General features: G+C 38.1%; 1 protein-coding gene across 1 annotated transcript; it reads right to left on the reverse strand.

Moving 5' to 3' along the window:
- Window positions 1-5,057: 5,057 nt before the first annotated feature.
- LOC108680370 (endochitinase) lies at window positions 5,058-14,623 on the reverse strand. The gene is made up of 11 exons (XM_018169179.1): window positions 14,541-14,623; window positions 11,180-11,443; window positions 10,714-10,879; window positions 10,429-10,528; window positions 9,625-9,747; window positions 9,317-9,440; window positions 8,671-8,865; window positions 7,992-8,073; window positions 7,434-7,648; window positions 6,956-7,216; window positions 5,058-6,584 (listed from the first exon to the last, which is right to left on the reverse strand). Exons 2-11 carry the CDS (start codon window positions 11,429-11,431, stop codon window positions 6,453-6,455), a joined length of 1,650 nt encoding a protein of 549 aa, XP_018024668.1. The 5' UTR covers window positions 11,432-11,443; window positions 14,541-14,623; the 3' UTR covers window positions 5,058-6,452.
- Between the last annotated feature and the right edge of the window lie 448 nt (window positions 14,624-15,071).

Raw genomic sequence — 15,071 nt, forward strand, 5'->3', positions numbered from 1 at the left:
CGGGCAGGCGACAGCTACGGCATGACGAAAACTACATATACAGTAAAACTATTTATCATTTATGCATGTTCCTAGATTTTATTATTGAGGCAATGAACTTATGAAGGAACAATTGTTTTATTCTAAATTTAGATGTTATTCAATGTTTTGATTCTATTTATCAATTCCGTGAGAAGTGCCAAGAACTTCAACCAAATCTGTGCGTATCCTTTTTTGGGCAATTCCGTGACATTTTCTAATTTGAGTACCTCTGTTCGGTACCTTAAATTTCCAGTTGTAGTGCCAATGGCCAATGGCAAGGGGCCTTGTGACGTGTTTAGACTGCCGCCAGAAGGACCTCTCATCCTAGAATTCCACTATTTTGTTTCTGTGTAATTCTACGAAAATTGTGAATTATGTTATGCATGTCACTTAACTTATATTTCCAGTCAGACATTGATAGTTGATATTTTGTAACAGTGTAACAATTTTAATAAACATTAGAAACAAAATAGTTTCTCATTGTAATAGAAAATAAAAGAATTGTAATAGAAAATAGAATAGAAGTTCTAAATATTTTCAAGAAAATTAAGAAAATGTGATAAAAATATGATGTGAATAAAATATGATTATAGGTACAGTCACTCTGCAATAGGCAAACATACGAGGGTTGCAGAATAGTTCATTTTTTTATCAAACTAATCGATAGAGAATGTTCTGAAATGTCCAGAAAACATAAACCTTTTTATCAAATTCCTATCTGTCAAAATTTATTAAAAATTGTGAGAAAGTTCAAATATTTCATGAACATTTTTAAAAAATCACAGACAATATCAATTAGGTATATCATCGCCAATATGTGCTATAGATTTGTTATCTTGTATGAAATAAATTAGGCAAGGGCCAGGTCTCATACAGTGGCAATAGTCGTTGGAATTTCAACGACTTTCACTGAAGTTATCGACCAATTTTTTTACTTTACAACGACAACTAATGGGACTCTTCCACAATAAACTTCTGACGACTGCCAACAAGCGACTTAGCAAGACCCGACAAGATACGACTGCGGTACTGACTAAAACCCGGACCCCAACAGCGCATTACGAGCGGCGGATGTAAAATGTTCAGCCCCGGGACAACGCAACCATCATATGTATTGAAGCTTGCAAAAATAATCTGACAGATTACGCCAGTGTTTTTTCCACTTAGAAGCTAGAATCAAACTTTCTTGAGGAAATTTTCTGCATGTTATATTTTTATTTTAACCTTGACATGTAAGAGCATGTAGGAGTGCAATATATTGCAGTGTTTTTATGCATGATATTCATGCATTTTAACCGATTACGTACATCTGAAAATTTGTATGCAAAATATTACGATGTTTGTGTGCATGAAATTCACGCACTTCAACTTAATACGCACATCTGACAGTCTGTATATGATATATATGAATATATCATAAGGCCTGTATTCATGTTATGCATGTGCTCCAACACTACGTATACATCTGAAAGCTTGCATGTAATATATTACGATGCCTGTATTCATGATACTCGCGCACTTTAACAATACGTACATCTGAAAGTTTGTAAGCAATGAAATCCGAGTTTGATGAAACTTCATAAGACCTAACGGTGATGTTCAGCTTGTAAAATTTTTTCCATTTCACCTTCATTCCTGAGTTAAACTTTGACCTGTCTCCAAAGCATTCGTGGTGCAAGCACGTCATCAGCAACTAACAGTACGACTCCCGTTTCTTGGGTTGTTCGAGAGCCAAGGGATTGCCTGCAAGATGCCAGTGACTTTATCGTCAAACTCCGCATTGAATTGGAAAGAAGACTTCGAACGTCTGTTCCAGCTGCTGTCGAAGTCCTGGGAGAGGCTTTTGACCTCTCCAAACTCATGTGTCTTCAAGCAGGAAGGTGGAGCGCTCCCTTACAAGAAGCTTTGTTAACAAAAAGCAGCGAAACGGTGCAGAAGGCTTTTGTCTCTTTCTTCAATAATTTGAAAAAGATCCCTCATCTTAAAGTAAGATTTAAGTTACTATTTTGCAGTTATAAACAATGCCATGATACTTGCTTTAATTATTTTCATATTGTGTACATCGTTTAGAAAACGCAGTTACTCTAAGAAGTTCAGGTCTAACCGTCTAACTTCTCAATTATAAGGAAATGCAATATTGGTATAAAGAATCAATTCTCGAACGACTTTATCGTTCATTTTACTCTAAAAAATTCTAATATCTACATTGATAATAGGATGACCTTCGGGAAGAAAATGCCGTTGAAGTTTTCCAGCAAGCTATGGCAACCTTCAAGTGGATAGTTTGGTCAGAGTCGCCCGAAGCCTCGTCAGTGAGGAAGGAAATTTTTAAGTCTGATGATGCTTATGATGGCAGCAGGCCAGAAGCATTCTCTCCGGAGTCCAATTGTCAGATGGGGAAGTTCGATCAGACTTTCTCGTGTAAATTAAATGAGTCAAGCCTCAGGCTCACCTTCAAAGAAAAAAAATTAATTTCAGTAATGTAGGTACCTCGAGTCTTACATTTACACGAAAATCGGAAAGCCTTTCTGTCTAGCTTTCGACATTGCACTGGCCAAAGGAGGCTGTGAGGCGATCGTTGAAAGTCTTTATTCGGTCATGAATGCGCAAATTCAACATGGTGGACAGTCAAATGATGTATTAGTGAACCGTAAAAAAGTAGATTGGCACTGCCCGCTATCTTCGCTAGGCGTAATGGATTTCATTACGGATGCAGCAAAATTGCACCAATCTAAGCACTCTGTCCCCTACACACGCTTAAACTACGGTGCATCAGCTATTGTGAAACGTCTTAAGACGGAGAAAGGGCGCATCCCTGACAAAATGTGAACTTATCACCTTGATGTTATGTTGCAGTATTCTTTAGAAATAAGGATGCTCGGTTTCTGTTAGAACCAGCACATGCGGTAAGAATGGTTGAAGGTTACTAAATAGGCTATTGCTTCAATATCGTATTATTATGATGCTCACTTAGGCGGATCACTTCATAACGGAATCACTTCACTTTTTCAATAACTGTCTTTGAATTACGTGATTTTTTATTTTCTGCCTTTATTGCAGTGACAAAATGAACTAAGTTCATAGCGGGAAAGAAAGTCATGATCATAAATGAATCATCGAAATATGAAAACTTTCATCATCTAATACAGTACCATGAGGGTAATTCATGTCTTATTGCTCGAGAATCAAATTTGACGTGAAAACAAGTATCAGCGTTTTTTTTTCTTCGTCGTAATAAGTAATCTTCAACTTGGTAAGAAATCATGTATACTGTCAATAGATGCCAAAAAATGACTGCGTTTAAATGGTAAATTGCTTCGTTTGTAATGTTCGCGTCCTAATATTATTAGTGTGGAGAACATTTTTCTGTAAAAAGCATTGTATAATATTAAAAAAATGTAAACCTGCAGAAATTAATAGAGATTGAAAACAGTTTATCCCTACACGTCCGTATTATAGGTGTAGGAAGAGGATCCACCGTCTGCGTGCTTGTTGTCCGTTGTTTCAGGAAGTGACCGGGCAGGCGGCAGCTATACGGCACGACAAAAACTACGTATACAGTAAAACTATTTATCATTTATGCACGTTTCTAGATTTTATTATTGAGGCAACGAACTTATAAAGGAACAATTGTTTTATTCTAAATTTAGATGTTATTCAACGTTTTGATTCTATTTATCAATTCCGTGAGAAGTGCCAAGAACTTCAACCAAATCCGCGCGAAACCTTTTTTGAGCAATTCCGTGACATTTTCTAATTTGAGTACCTCTGTTCGGTACCTTAAATTTCCAGTTGGGGGTTGGCCAACCCAATAAAAATTACAACATTTGAACATAAAATTTAAGGAAAACATATACCATCACCATTGTAATCATTGTGTACACCTAGTCTATACATACATAGAATTCAGAAGAATAATCTCCAATAGGGCCTAGGTAGCTAGGCGCTAGCCTAGCTACTAGCCTAGCCTACTCAAGAGGCCAATAGGCAATAGCTGAATAGCCTAATAGGGTTGGGTCAACCTACTGGTAAAATGGTAATGCAGCCTTAGCATAATTTACATGATATGAAATTCAAACAGCACATCTTTGAGCTTAATGGCAATTAAAAAAAACACTCGCTCGTTTTTTAACCGGCATACATGATACAATCAAAAATTATTAATACTCACAACTTACCTTGTTCTATCTTGAATTTTTCGAATTCATTCTTGATACAGTCATATTCACCACATTTACGCAGCCATCGCTCCTGTAATCTTTCAGAAACCGCTGCAGGAAGATTTTGTTGGATTTCATCATCAGAAAACCCCTCGAATAAATTAACTTCAACTGCCCCCATATTGCATGTTCTATTTGAATATTCGATCGCACACACTACTTCCCGCAACCGACGCTGTAAAGGTTTACTCTGAAATGGCGGATGGCATCGCTTCTAACCGTGATTCTATTATTGCAAACGCGTATGTAAATTATGAATTAAGAACCGTTAAAAATTAAGCCTGCATAGATTAAAAGGGCCAAATGATTTAGAATAATCAGTATAACTACAGATATTATGCATAATTTGAAAACGTAATTTGAAGTTCACTAGCTATTGAATTAACGCGAGTGAGATGTCGTTAGATATGACTGCTTCAGTTTTAAATTAATAGGTAATGTTGAGTTCCGACACTTCTGAACCAAAATTTGGCACAACGCACGAGGCAAACTTTATAAGGCATTCATTTAAAACCCTTTGATGCATAGCTCGGAATTAGTTGAATTAATTGAATTAAAACGCATTTTCACAATTAACAAAAACGTTTTTTATTCGCAAAACGCTCGTGTGAGAGTTACCCGGATTTTTTAGCCGCTTTGTTTCCGCTTTGCTCGCCAATGTCGCCATAAGTAAAAGATTCAGTACTCAATATACGCTTACATTGCTCAAATCAAAATTCATTTTCTATTAATCAACAACTAAGGTTATTGGAGAAGATAGGCTGCAGCCATGGGCTGCAGCAGTCAGTGCCTTTTTTTCGGAATGATACAAGACTATAGGAATAGTGCTTTATTGTTTCATACAATAAACGAAGCGAATTACAAGTTAGAAAACTACAGTCCGATGAGAAATTCTACCTAGCAATTGCGGCTAATTCTAAAGAATATACCCAGCAATACGTCAATAATCTAAGTACATTATAAAGAAGCGGCTAATCTAACTGACATTTATCTGACGCCAATTTATGGATTTTTAAGTGTTTATATTGATTTGTTTTAAAAATTTTCAATTTAAATTTCACTTCCAAGACAGACTCCATGAAGGAATTGACCCCATGTCCCCCTATGCTGTGGCCAACATGACGCGTGATTAGTAAAGATTAAAGAATAATGTATAAGTGATGGTAGAATTCCCAATTTCATAGCGAACACTTTCAATCTTTTCAATCTCGCAAAATGATTAGCATCTCCAATAGAACAATACGATGACAGAATCAATATTGACACCGGTACATGAATCGCCTTCCGCACTTCATTCGGAGGAGACCAAATCGTTTAACTTAATTTAACTAAGGTCACATTTCGAGAAAAAGTGTCGTTCACGGGCTATTTCTTCGGATAAGCTCTGCAATCATGCGAGTTTTGTTGTCGCTGGGCACAGTTTGCCAGTCTCTGTGGGCAACACCGAGCGACGCGATGAATCGAATCGTTGTGCTTTGCAATGAATAATTGCGAAAATTGTTAGTGGGCAGTGAAGAAACTAATGAGATTAAATTTATTACTTCAATTTTTAATTGTAAAAGAGTTCAATAATATTAGTTGATTGCTATTTTTTTTCAATATGAGGAACCTGTGGCTGCTAAAGCTTTAGCTGATGTTGACTTTCTTGTGTGAAGTAATAATTGGTACCGTTTTTACCGCTTCTTAAACTTTGAAAAGGGGAAAATGAGGCGTCCATAAATAACTGTTGGACAAAAGACTATTGAAACTCGACAGGAATATACAGGTGCACTTGTAAATGTTAATATACTTTATAAGGTGCTTGTTATGCACTATTATTTTTGTGATTCTCCGAAACTCAGTCAAATTATTTCCTCCCAAGACCTCGCGACTGGCAGGTCGTGGCTCGGTGTGGTTCATTTACTACTATGGATTCGTGGTATGTATGAATTTAATGCTTGCTGTAACCTCAAACTAATTGTCGCCTGCCAGCGAACTTGTTAGATTTCGATTTTTTATTAAAAAATGTTAATGCTCCTTTTTTGCACAGGAATTTTCTTTGTCATGGTCTAAAGAGCCAGCCGTGGTATCATAAATTGGCGTGGTTTATGATAGCTAAATAGTTATCAAAGATATTAAATGAGTTTGAAAATAGTGTATTTCATTTATTGGGAAGATGAATGGAAGGGGACGAGTTCCATTCAATGTTTGAAGACCACGAAGCGTCGCAGTTCAGCCTTCCTGTGCCGTGCACGACGTGATGCGGATCTGAGAGGGCCAATTGCATATGCTCTTCTCAGGGTCCCAGTAGGTGCCTGGCTTGCATGACTGCACCACAGGATCTCCGTGCACGCACCAGTAGTACTAGAACAATATACTTCACTGTTGATTTTTGACTCATACTGTGTCCTTAAAATACGAGAGATAACCAACAAAAGAGTAGCATGAACAATAAACTTTTTGGGCAAGTTGAACCTATTAATTCAACATTGGATTCTAAATACACTTAAGGAACATGTCTTCGTCGTGAACACTGCACTTGAAATCAGTTTTTGCGAGTATGATACTCTCTGACTTTGCTAACCGTTTACCTGAGGAGATCTAGTGAATAATTGAAATTTGTAGGCCAATTTGAGTATTGCAACATGGATAGTTAATTATTGAGAAGCAAAATATCTACTATACATGATATCTATTACTTCCTGAAGTGGCCGAACTTTCGATTTAGCCATTACCTTATCGCACTGATCGTGAGGGAAATATTGCTGCTGAGTGCAGTCCATTTTTTGTTGGCCGACACCAGGAGGTGAAGATTCAGGAGCCTGCGTAGGGCCGTGATCAGGCGTGGTAGCTAGGACGGAGACAGGGGCAGCCGAGGAGGGCGTCGTGGCGGCAGGAGTGGTGCGTGATGGCGTGGGCACAGGAGCTTGAGTTGGTGCTGAGCCGCCAGACGAAGATGGCCGAGTTGGACCTTCCCACGGAGTTTCCCAAGGCTTCTGTTAACACATCATGAAAGGATATGGTAATGAGTGAATTTATTGGTTACTTTATGATTGAAGATATTTACTTTACCTGTAAATACCACAAATATGTAACACTAACAGTGCAATCGTCATCCTTACAATCAAAATATTCCTATGAGCTCTGCGTTGGATATTCATCTTAGTGTCAGAAGAACAAAACCAATAATAATCCCACCAAGAATAATCTTACACTGGGTTTAGGAGGCTGGGCAGGGGGCACCGGCACGACGTAGTTCTTCATGGAGTTGTAGAGGACCGTCATGAGAGGGTTGACGGGGCCGCAGGTGCCTTGGAAGTCGTCCATGTCGATCGCCCAAGTCATGGCGCCGCCATATCCCTGAGCCCTGATGAAGTCCATCTTAATCTGCAAACTCTCGACGTCTTCGTAGCCAACCCACTGGTCACCTGTCGAAATTCAAACGTCTTATATAAATCATTTCTAAGTGTGACAGCCATAAGCGCCTTCGTGCTTGGAAGATCATTGAGAAGAATTTTGTCAGGTTCTTATTTATTTATTTAACAATTTGATTTTGTAGTGAGTCAAAATTAGTATGAGTTGGATTGCATTGGCGATGAAAGTGAAGAAAAGCGTTAGCTTACTGATACTTTTTCTTTTTCGTGTTTAATGCACGACTGAAACAATGTTAACATTTTAATCTCATAATGCTCATAATTTAATTTTGAAATTCCCGTGAATTGTTAGCTTAACTAATATACTGTCGGAAACAAATATTTTTTAACATTTCACCTGCATAGGCGTAGGGGCATTTTCCAACGTCGTCGAATTTCTTGGTCCAGCCAGAGTTGGCGTCGCTCACTAGGGGGCAGATCTAACCCAGGGAATAAATAAGGAATAAATGAAGAATAAGCGAGTATTGGGAATTCAGTCTCTCGTGAAACTTTCATGTAGGTCATAGAGATTAATGAGTATTTATTACTGCGCCTGCATTGATCATGATAGTTGAATTCGTGTCGATATATCATGTTCCCAGAACAAGCCACGAGTTCATTTTTAATGAATTTTATAGGTTGAATGTAGTTAAATTTTCATGCAACTTTCATTATCATTTGTTTACGGTTCTAATTTACTAAGTGAAATGGAACTCAAGTAGTAAATTAAGCTGCTTCGTTGCTCTCATTTCAAATTTCTATAAAATGTAGGAACTCGATGCAAATTTACTAAATTATATGCTCCAAATTTGTTAGTATACCCAAAAGCGTAACCAAGACATTTGAAAATAATTCTATAAATCACTATCATTTGCCGACGTTTTGGACAAAATATTATCAAAGAAGAATTTTATTTTAAAAATGAACAAATTTCCTTCCATAAATGACTTCCTTTAGTTTCACAGGTGAACAAATTTCATTTATTAAATTAGTAAATTTCATTTTACATTGATTCACGTAGGACTCGTATACTGCACCTCGTAGTAAGCCAGGAATCCTTTAGCGCCTGTGTAAGGTCCGGGCTTGCCGCCCCCCTCCCACTTCTTGATGCCCGCGCGCAGGTCGGTGTTGTCCTTGCTGCCCAGGGTGAAACTGCGGCCGTAGAACGGCACCCCGACGATGAGCTTGTCTTTAGGACAGCCTTCGTCTACCCACAACTGCAGACCGTCTTTCTGCGCACGCCACCAGCATTATAACGCACGTCACGAGGAAATATTTTTGCATCGATCATCTGTGACAACTCAGTTAATTTACGTTTACATCTTTCGCCGTTCGATGACAGTAGTTACAATTTAATTTGAGGGTGGGAATACTTTTTTGGAGTATTTAATAAATTCCTCTATATTCAAGATGCAAAGAAAATAGGTTGCAGTCTAATTTAAATCTCCCACTGTCAATCTATCAAAAGTTACAACATATCCTTGAGAACGTCCTCCTTCTTGAACGCTTCATCCAAAAATTACAATGAACCAATAAGATGAGCTCGGCTTATGTGAAGTTTTCTCGGTAACGAACGCGATTCTAAAAGAAGGATGTTCATTTGATTATATAGTTAACTTATTCAAAGCAAGCTATATAATCTCCAGGATATAGTTCTCCAGGGTTAGAATTAATTATACAGACCACGTTGAGTTTCTCGTAGGCCCACTGATCGAAGGGCCGTTTGTAGAGGGGCGAATGAACGTCGGCAAAGCCAACCCAGTTGCCTCGTAGATCATAAGTCATCACGTGGATAGCATCCAACATCCTGCAAATCAATGCATTTAACTCATTCATTAAATGATTACTAATACCATATTCAGTAGTGTCTAGAAAGTTACTGTAGTTACTGCATTGTCTGTGGGAGAATTATACTGAAATTTTCCGATGCATAAAACGAGGAAAATTTTCTTGTATTTTCCGAGATCAACTCACGAACAAAGGGTACTCACGAACAAAGGTCGTGTACGTGGTAGCCTTCCTGCAGCCGGAACTTCGCTACCGGTACGGCCATGGAGATCTCCCAGCCCTTGTTCTCGACGTAGAAAGCTTCGCGTAACTCCTTCACGAAATCCCTGCGAGAAGCAAACACCTTATAAAGAAATTGAGGGGCTGAAATAGCAAACGTGAAGTGATCAGAATGAGCTGATCATTAACCTTATAGTAGTCCAGGTACAGTTCAATATACCGTTATTATTAGGCGATTGAGTCACTTTCAGACAAACGAGTGAAAGAAGTTCGTTGTTGATTGCATCATTTAAGCAAGTTAATGAAATAGAAAAAATGTCCACTGTGGTAATCGAAATTGGTGCGTGATGACCTAGGCTGCGAAACTTCTCTCAAAATAAAAATTTTAAATAACACTCCTCTTATCAGAGGAGAATATTGTTTTTAGTCATTTTTGGATGCTGTCGTGTCAGTCTACTCCTCTCTCTCATCCTTCAAGCGCTCTCCATGCAATAGTCCTCCCCACTCCCAATCATAACCGAAATTGTATACCAACCGCCAAACACAATACTATTGTCATCCATTAATTCCTTGTTCTCCCACACCGCGCGCCACCATCAGAACCCAGATTATCCACAAGGCGATGATGTTAGATTCGAGTTTATTTATTTTTCAGATGCTTGACACAACGAAAATCGCATTGCGACAATCAATTGCATGCAGTATTAGAAATCAACATTGAACGTTTTGGACCAAAATGAATACATCCCAGACTTTGAGCCCGCGTCCTATAAAAGTGGCACGTGTACCTGAATGCATCTTTATCTTTGAACCCGCCGCCTCGGTCCGTTGCTCCTGGGTACTCCCAGTCAAGGTCGAAGCCATCAAAGCCGTACGTGTTCATGAACTCTGAAGCAAAGAAGGTAAACGCATAAATCCCTTGAAGATTACGCTAAATTTACAAAATGGTGATCCATCTTAAAATCTTTTGGAACTTCACATTTCAAACACTGAAAACTTCAAGAAGTGGATGCGTGATGAATTTACATCTTTGGAAACGACCTACATAACAGCTTATAACTCATAATACTTACTGACGATGCTGCGGATGAGAGACGTGCGCCGCTGGGGCACCTGAGCCATCTGCGAATATTTCTTGCCGCCCTCCCCCCAGCCGCCGATGGCGAGCATCGAGTAAACTCCGGCCTTCGACTTCGCAACGGCCGTGAAGTTCGCGAAGCCGTTCTTCACGATGTCGTTCTGCAACACGTGGGAGTTGGGTGAGTATAACATCATTGATGACGATTACAATCTTACTAGACCGAATTTTATATTTGAGTCGATCACTTCAGGTTCGTCTCTCAGTAAATAAACTTGCAGAACTTAGTAATTATATGTTGTTCAACTCACAACAACAATAACTTATTCGTGAATAAAAAATTATAGTGCTTTTGAATAAAATATGAGTATGAGCTTGATCTTAAAGAAAAAAGGTTTATTGGCGTACCTATTATAAAAAAGGAATAAATGTCTAGGGAACCTGCCACAACGGTACGGTACCTCTTCATCCAAGACCAGCACTTCCCACGTTACATTCGAGACTCCAATGAAGGAATAGACGATGTGGGTACACATTTCAGCCGGCATGTCCTCGATCCTGTAGCTACCAATGCCAGGTCTGTACACGGCCCAGTTTGAGAAGTAACAAACTATGCGTGCTTTCCTCTCGGGTAAGATCACCGCCTGCGTCAGGAGGGTTGCGACCGCCGCAAGAACTGCTCCTGTTGCCAGGAGCCTTCTCGACACCGCCATCTTGTTATGAGTCTGAGGGAGAGATATTTCGTGGCTTTGAGTGATGTAAATTAAATAGAAATTTTGAATAGTAAATAAATGGAACTATTAATACCGATTCTATCTATTTCAAATATTGAATTAATTATCCTCATGATTTCACTCTGGCTCCCACAAGGATTAAATTTTCATAAGTTAAACTTTCGCCATATGTACAATAACACGGTAATTAAAGTAAACTACATCATCAAGCAGTGCTTAAATTGGGGGTCTGGTTTTTAAGGTGGAATAATTTGATGTACGTTGTGGTTCTAGCCAACTTTTCCGGCGACAGCAAAACATTTATTAATTTATTCGGGCACTTTATTTGAGAGCAATACAAGCACATATATACACAATAATTATGCAAGCACCAGTGGAGTATAGCAAGTATATACGTGCCTAAAATTCACAAAATTACTGAGATATATACGCTCAGATTACGTGACTAGTCTTTTGTTTGATCATAAAGTGCCCGCCAATGTTATAACTGAGACACAGCATTGCTAGCCACGCATACCGACGAATAAAAAATTGTCGATTTAGAGCACAGCTACAGAAACTTGACAATAATAATGAAAATAATTTCGGAAAGATATATTTTTATGCAAAGGTATGAAATACGATGAATATTTAATGCATCATTGCATCAGCATCGCTAATTCCGGTGGTAATCTCACACAGTTTATCGCTGTTCACAGTGCCGTGCTTATTTATTTTACTCTGTTACTTCTTTCCTTACCAGTTAGGACGTACGTAAATACTGCACAAAAAATACTAAGATAACAAATTCAGAGTCTCTGCTACTGTCAACTTGCATCTTTATAATATAATAAAATATATTACAATACATTACAATATAATACAATATAATACAATGATACAGAATAATACTTAAAAAAATTGCGCTAGATAACTTAGGATTAACACATAAGCTCAGTAGCAGCAGCTGCGTTTCTGAACTCTCATTACAAAATATTTATAAGGCCTGTTTCTAGAAAGCAACCGCTCACTCAAGGGTCAGTATTAATAAATACTATTAAATGTCAAAAATAATAACAATAATTAGACTAAAGCAACTCAGTAGCAAGTCTGCGGTTAGACATGAACTGGTTTCGCAGAAAACCGAGCTGCCCAGGGGTCTCGAGAATGTCCTATTCTGAAGGGTAGGCAAGGTTACCTGAACGAGTTAGAAGGATAGGTAGCAGGTATGCGAGCAATGATCAGCCTCATATAAACAGACCTACACTGCAAACTGGTCTAGGGTCGACAACCTCGAATAACTAATGCAGTCGCCGGCAAGCGAGTTACTGCCGCGGACGAAAAAAGGATGAAATTTGATAAGTCTGGCCAAAAGTATATAAGGTATAAAATTAAAACCTAACTACGTTGATGATAATTAATTAACGCAGTCATTTCTATTTTTCCTCGCGAAACAAAACAATTATAATAAAAAAGAAATTTCCCATTCCCGTTTTTGACTCCTCGTAATGACTTAAATTTTTTGCTGCAGTAATTTTACTTAATTTGCCCTAATTGGGTTGGACTATTACCGAAAGTTATCGTCTTATTTTTGCATTCGTTTCTTCTTTTAAGTATTAATGCCGTTAATGATAATAATTTTGTGTAAAACACTTATTATGAACTATAAAATCCAGGAAAAATGTTCCTTATTATGCTAAGTTGTGTCTTTGTTATACATAATATCCGGCAGGAGCTGTTACGTACTATTAAAGAAATCTTGTAAATTATTGCAACTTAAATCATTGTGGATTCGGCTCACCAAATTGCACAAATTCCCCATTTGATTGAAGCTGCCGCTGTGAAGCTCAACTATAGCTTTCCGTTCGATACTAGCTGGCATCAGTAAAAACCAAATCTTATCTTTCAAAATGTAATCTATTTAATTCGTGTTCCTGATACTTCTTTATGTTATTTATTCCTCGATTATCAACTCGTTGGAGAAATGGCCATCAAGTTATCTCCATTGTAATGGCTTGACATACCTCTGACTGGAAGCCCTACCTAACACCTGGCCTTGACTTTCACAGCAAAAACTCAAGACCATTGCACTCGGCGCCGAAAGCTGCAAACCACCCAAACCGGTGATAGGAGCGTCGCTATCAACGCCCGGGTGACTGCATGTGCTTAATGCCCCAAACTTGATACCAAGCCTTCGTCATTGTTTTGTGCTAGGGAGCAAATTGGATTTTAACGAATAAGTTATTTGGTAAAACGAGAATTAAACGCCCGGACGCAATAGCCGGAAAGTCGCTCATGATATTAAAAACTACATGGGTAGTTTTATTGAATAACATCAATTGGAGCGTAATAATATTGAATATTAATATATTGGATAATATTGAATAATTCCTTCTTTACCATTGACAACACTTGCTTATCAATTGCAGCTGAGTAATCTTATTGTTATTGTTGATTCTATTACCATTATTATATTGACTCTAAATACTTGATGATGTGTACTGACCAATTCGGGATCAAGACTTGCGTGAATGTCTTCAAATTAAATGATAGCTAGTTGATTTGTTCATCTATTGCCTATTCTGTGGGCAAAGAAATATTTTTGAGTTAGAAAGTTAACCTTTTAATGTGTTATTTTATAATCAACGCCAAACTGTCGCATTAAAATTGTTTAATAATTGTTTCTATGTATATATATTTATAAGGGGCCGCGGAGATATAAAAGATTCATCAGAGAAGTCAGCATTAAACTACCGAGGGCTTACAGCATGGAGCTGTGATAAACAAATTGTATGAATGTTTTATTAATGATTATTTTCCACGCACACGTCGATTTGAGATAATTAATGTAGCTACATCTTATTGGTAAACTCCAGTAACAACAATCCACAAAAAAAGGTAAGTCAGAAATGCGATCATGCAGATCTGGTCAACCTTTATACAGAGAAAACTATATTCATTCAAAACAAACATGTTGTGCATGCAGTGGACTGAAATTTACGATAAAATTATTCTGTCTAAAAGAAACTTTACAGTAAATGATCACACGAGAACAAAAACCGTTTGCGCAGAATGAGTATTCATCTCTAGATCACCATGTGCGACTCACCTGTTTCAGGCTGCGGTGAGTGAGGAGGCAGACGAGCTTACTTGTTCGATGCTCGAGCGTCAGACGACGCACTGTACGTTGACCATCTCACTGGGGTCTTCTATAGCCCCGCGGGGGGTTGAGGAGGCGGTGGGTAGAGGATGCAGCTCTATATCGGGCTCTGCCTGAGGTATATTCAGGATATCTTATTAAAAAGTTACCACAGTGGAGTGCTTGCATTTAAATTCATATCAAGTGCGATGGACTTTATCCATGTCCAATCAGACACTCCTGTCATTTAATTTTAAAAGCCTGGTTTTACTGAATTTTATACTACGTTACAAATATCAATGCTGGCTCTATAAAATCTGCTTTTTATTTGTATGAAGTTGATCCTTTGTGTGCAGCAGCACCATATTTATCCTAATGTGCTTTAACGTGTGGTATCTTTGAAACCAGTTTTAGGTGTGTTAAATTGCAGCTATTTGGGAAAATGACCTTTATTTCTGACTGAAGAAAATGATTATGTATTAAAAGTTGGTGAAAAGTATT

This window comes from Hyalella azteca, unplaced genomic scaffold (genome assembly GCF_000764305.2).
Source record: "Hyalella azteca isolate HAZT.00-mixed unplaced genomic scaffold, Hazt_2.0.2 contig1718, whole genome shotgun sequence".
Taxonomy (NCBI): domain Eukaryota; kingdom Metazoa; phylum Arthropoda; class Malacostraca; order Amphipoda; family Hyalellidae; genus Hyalella; species Hyalella azteca.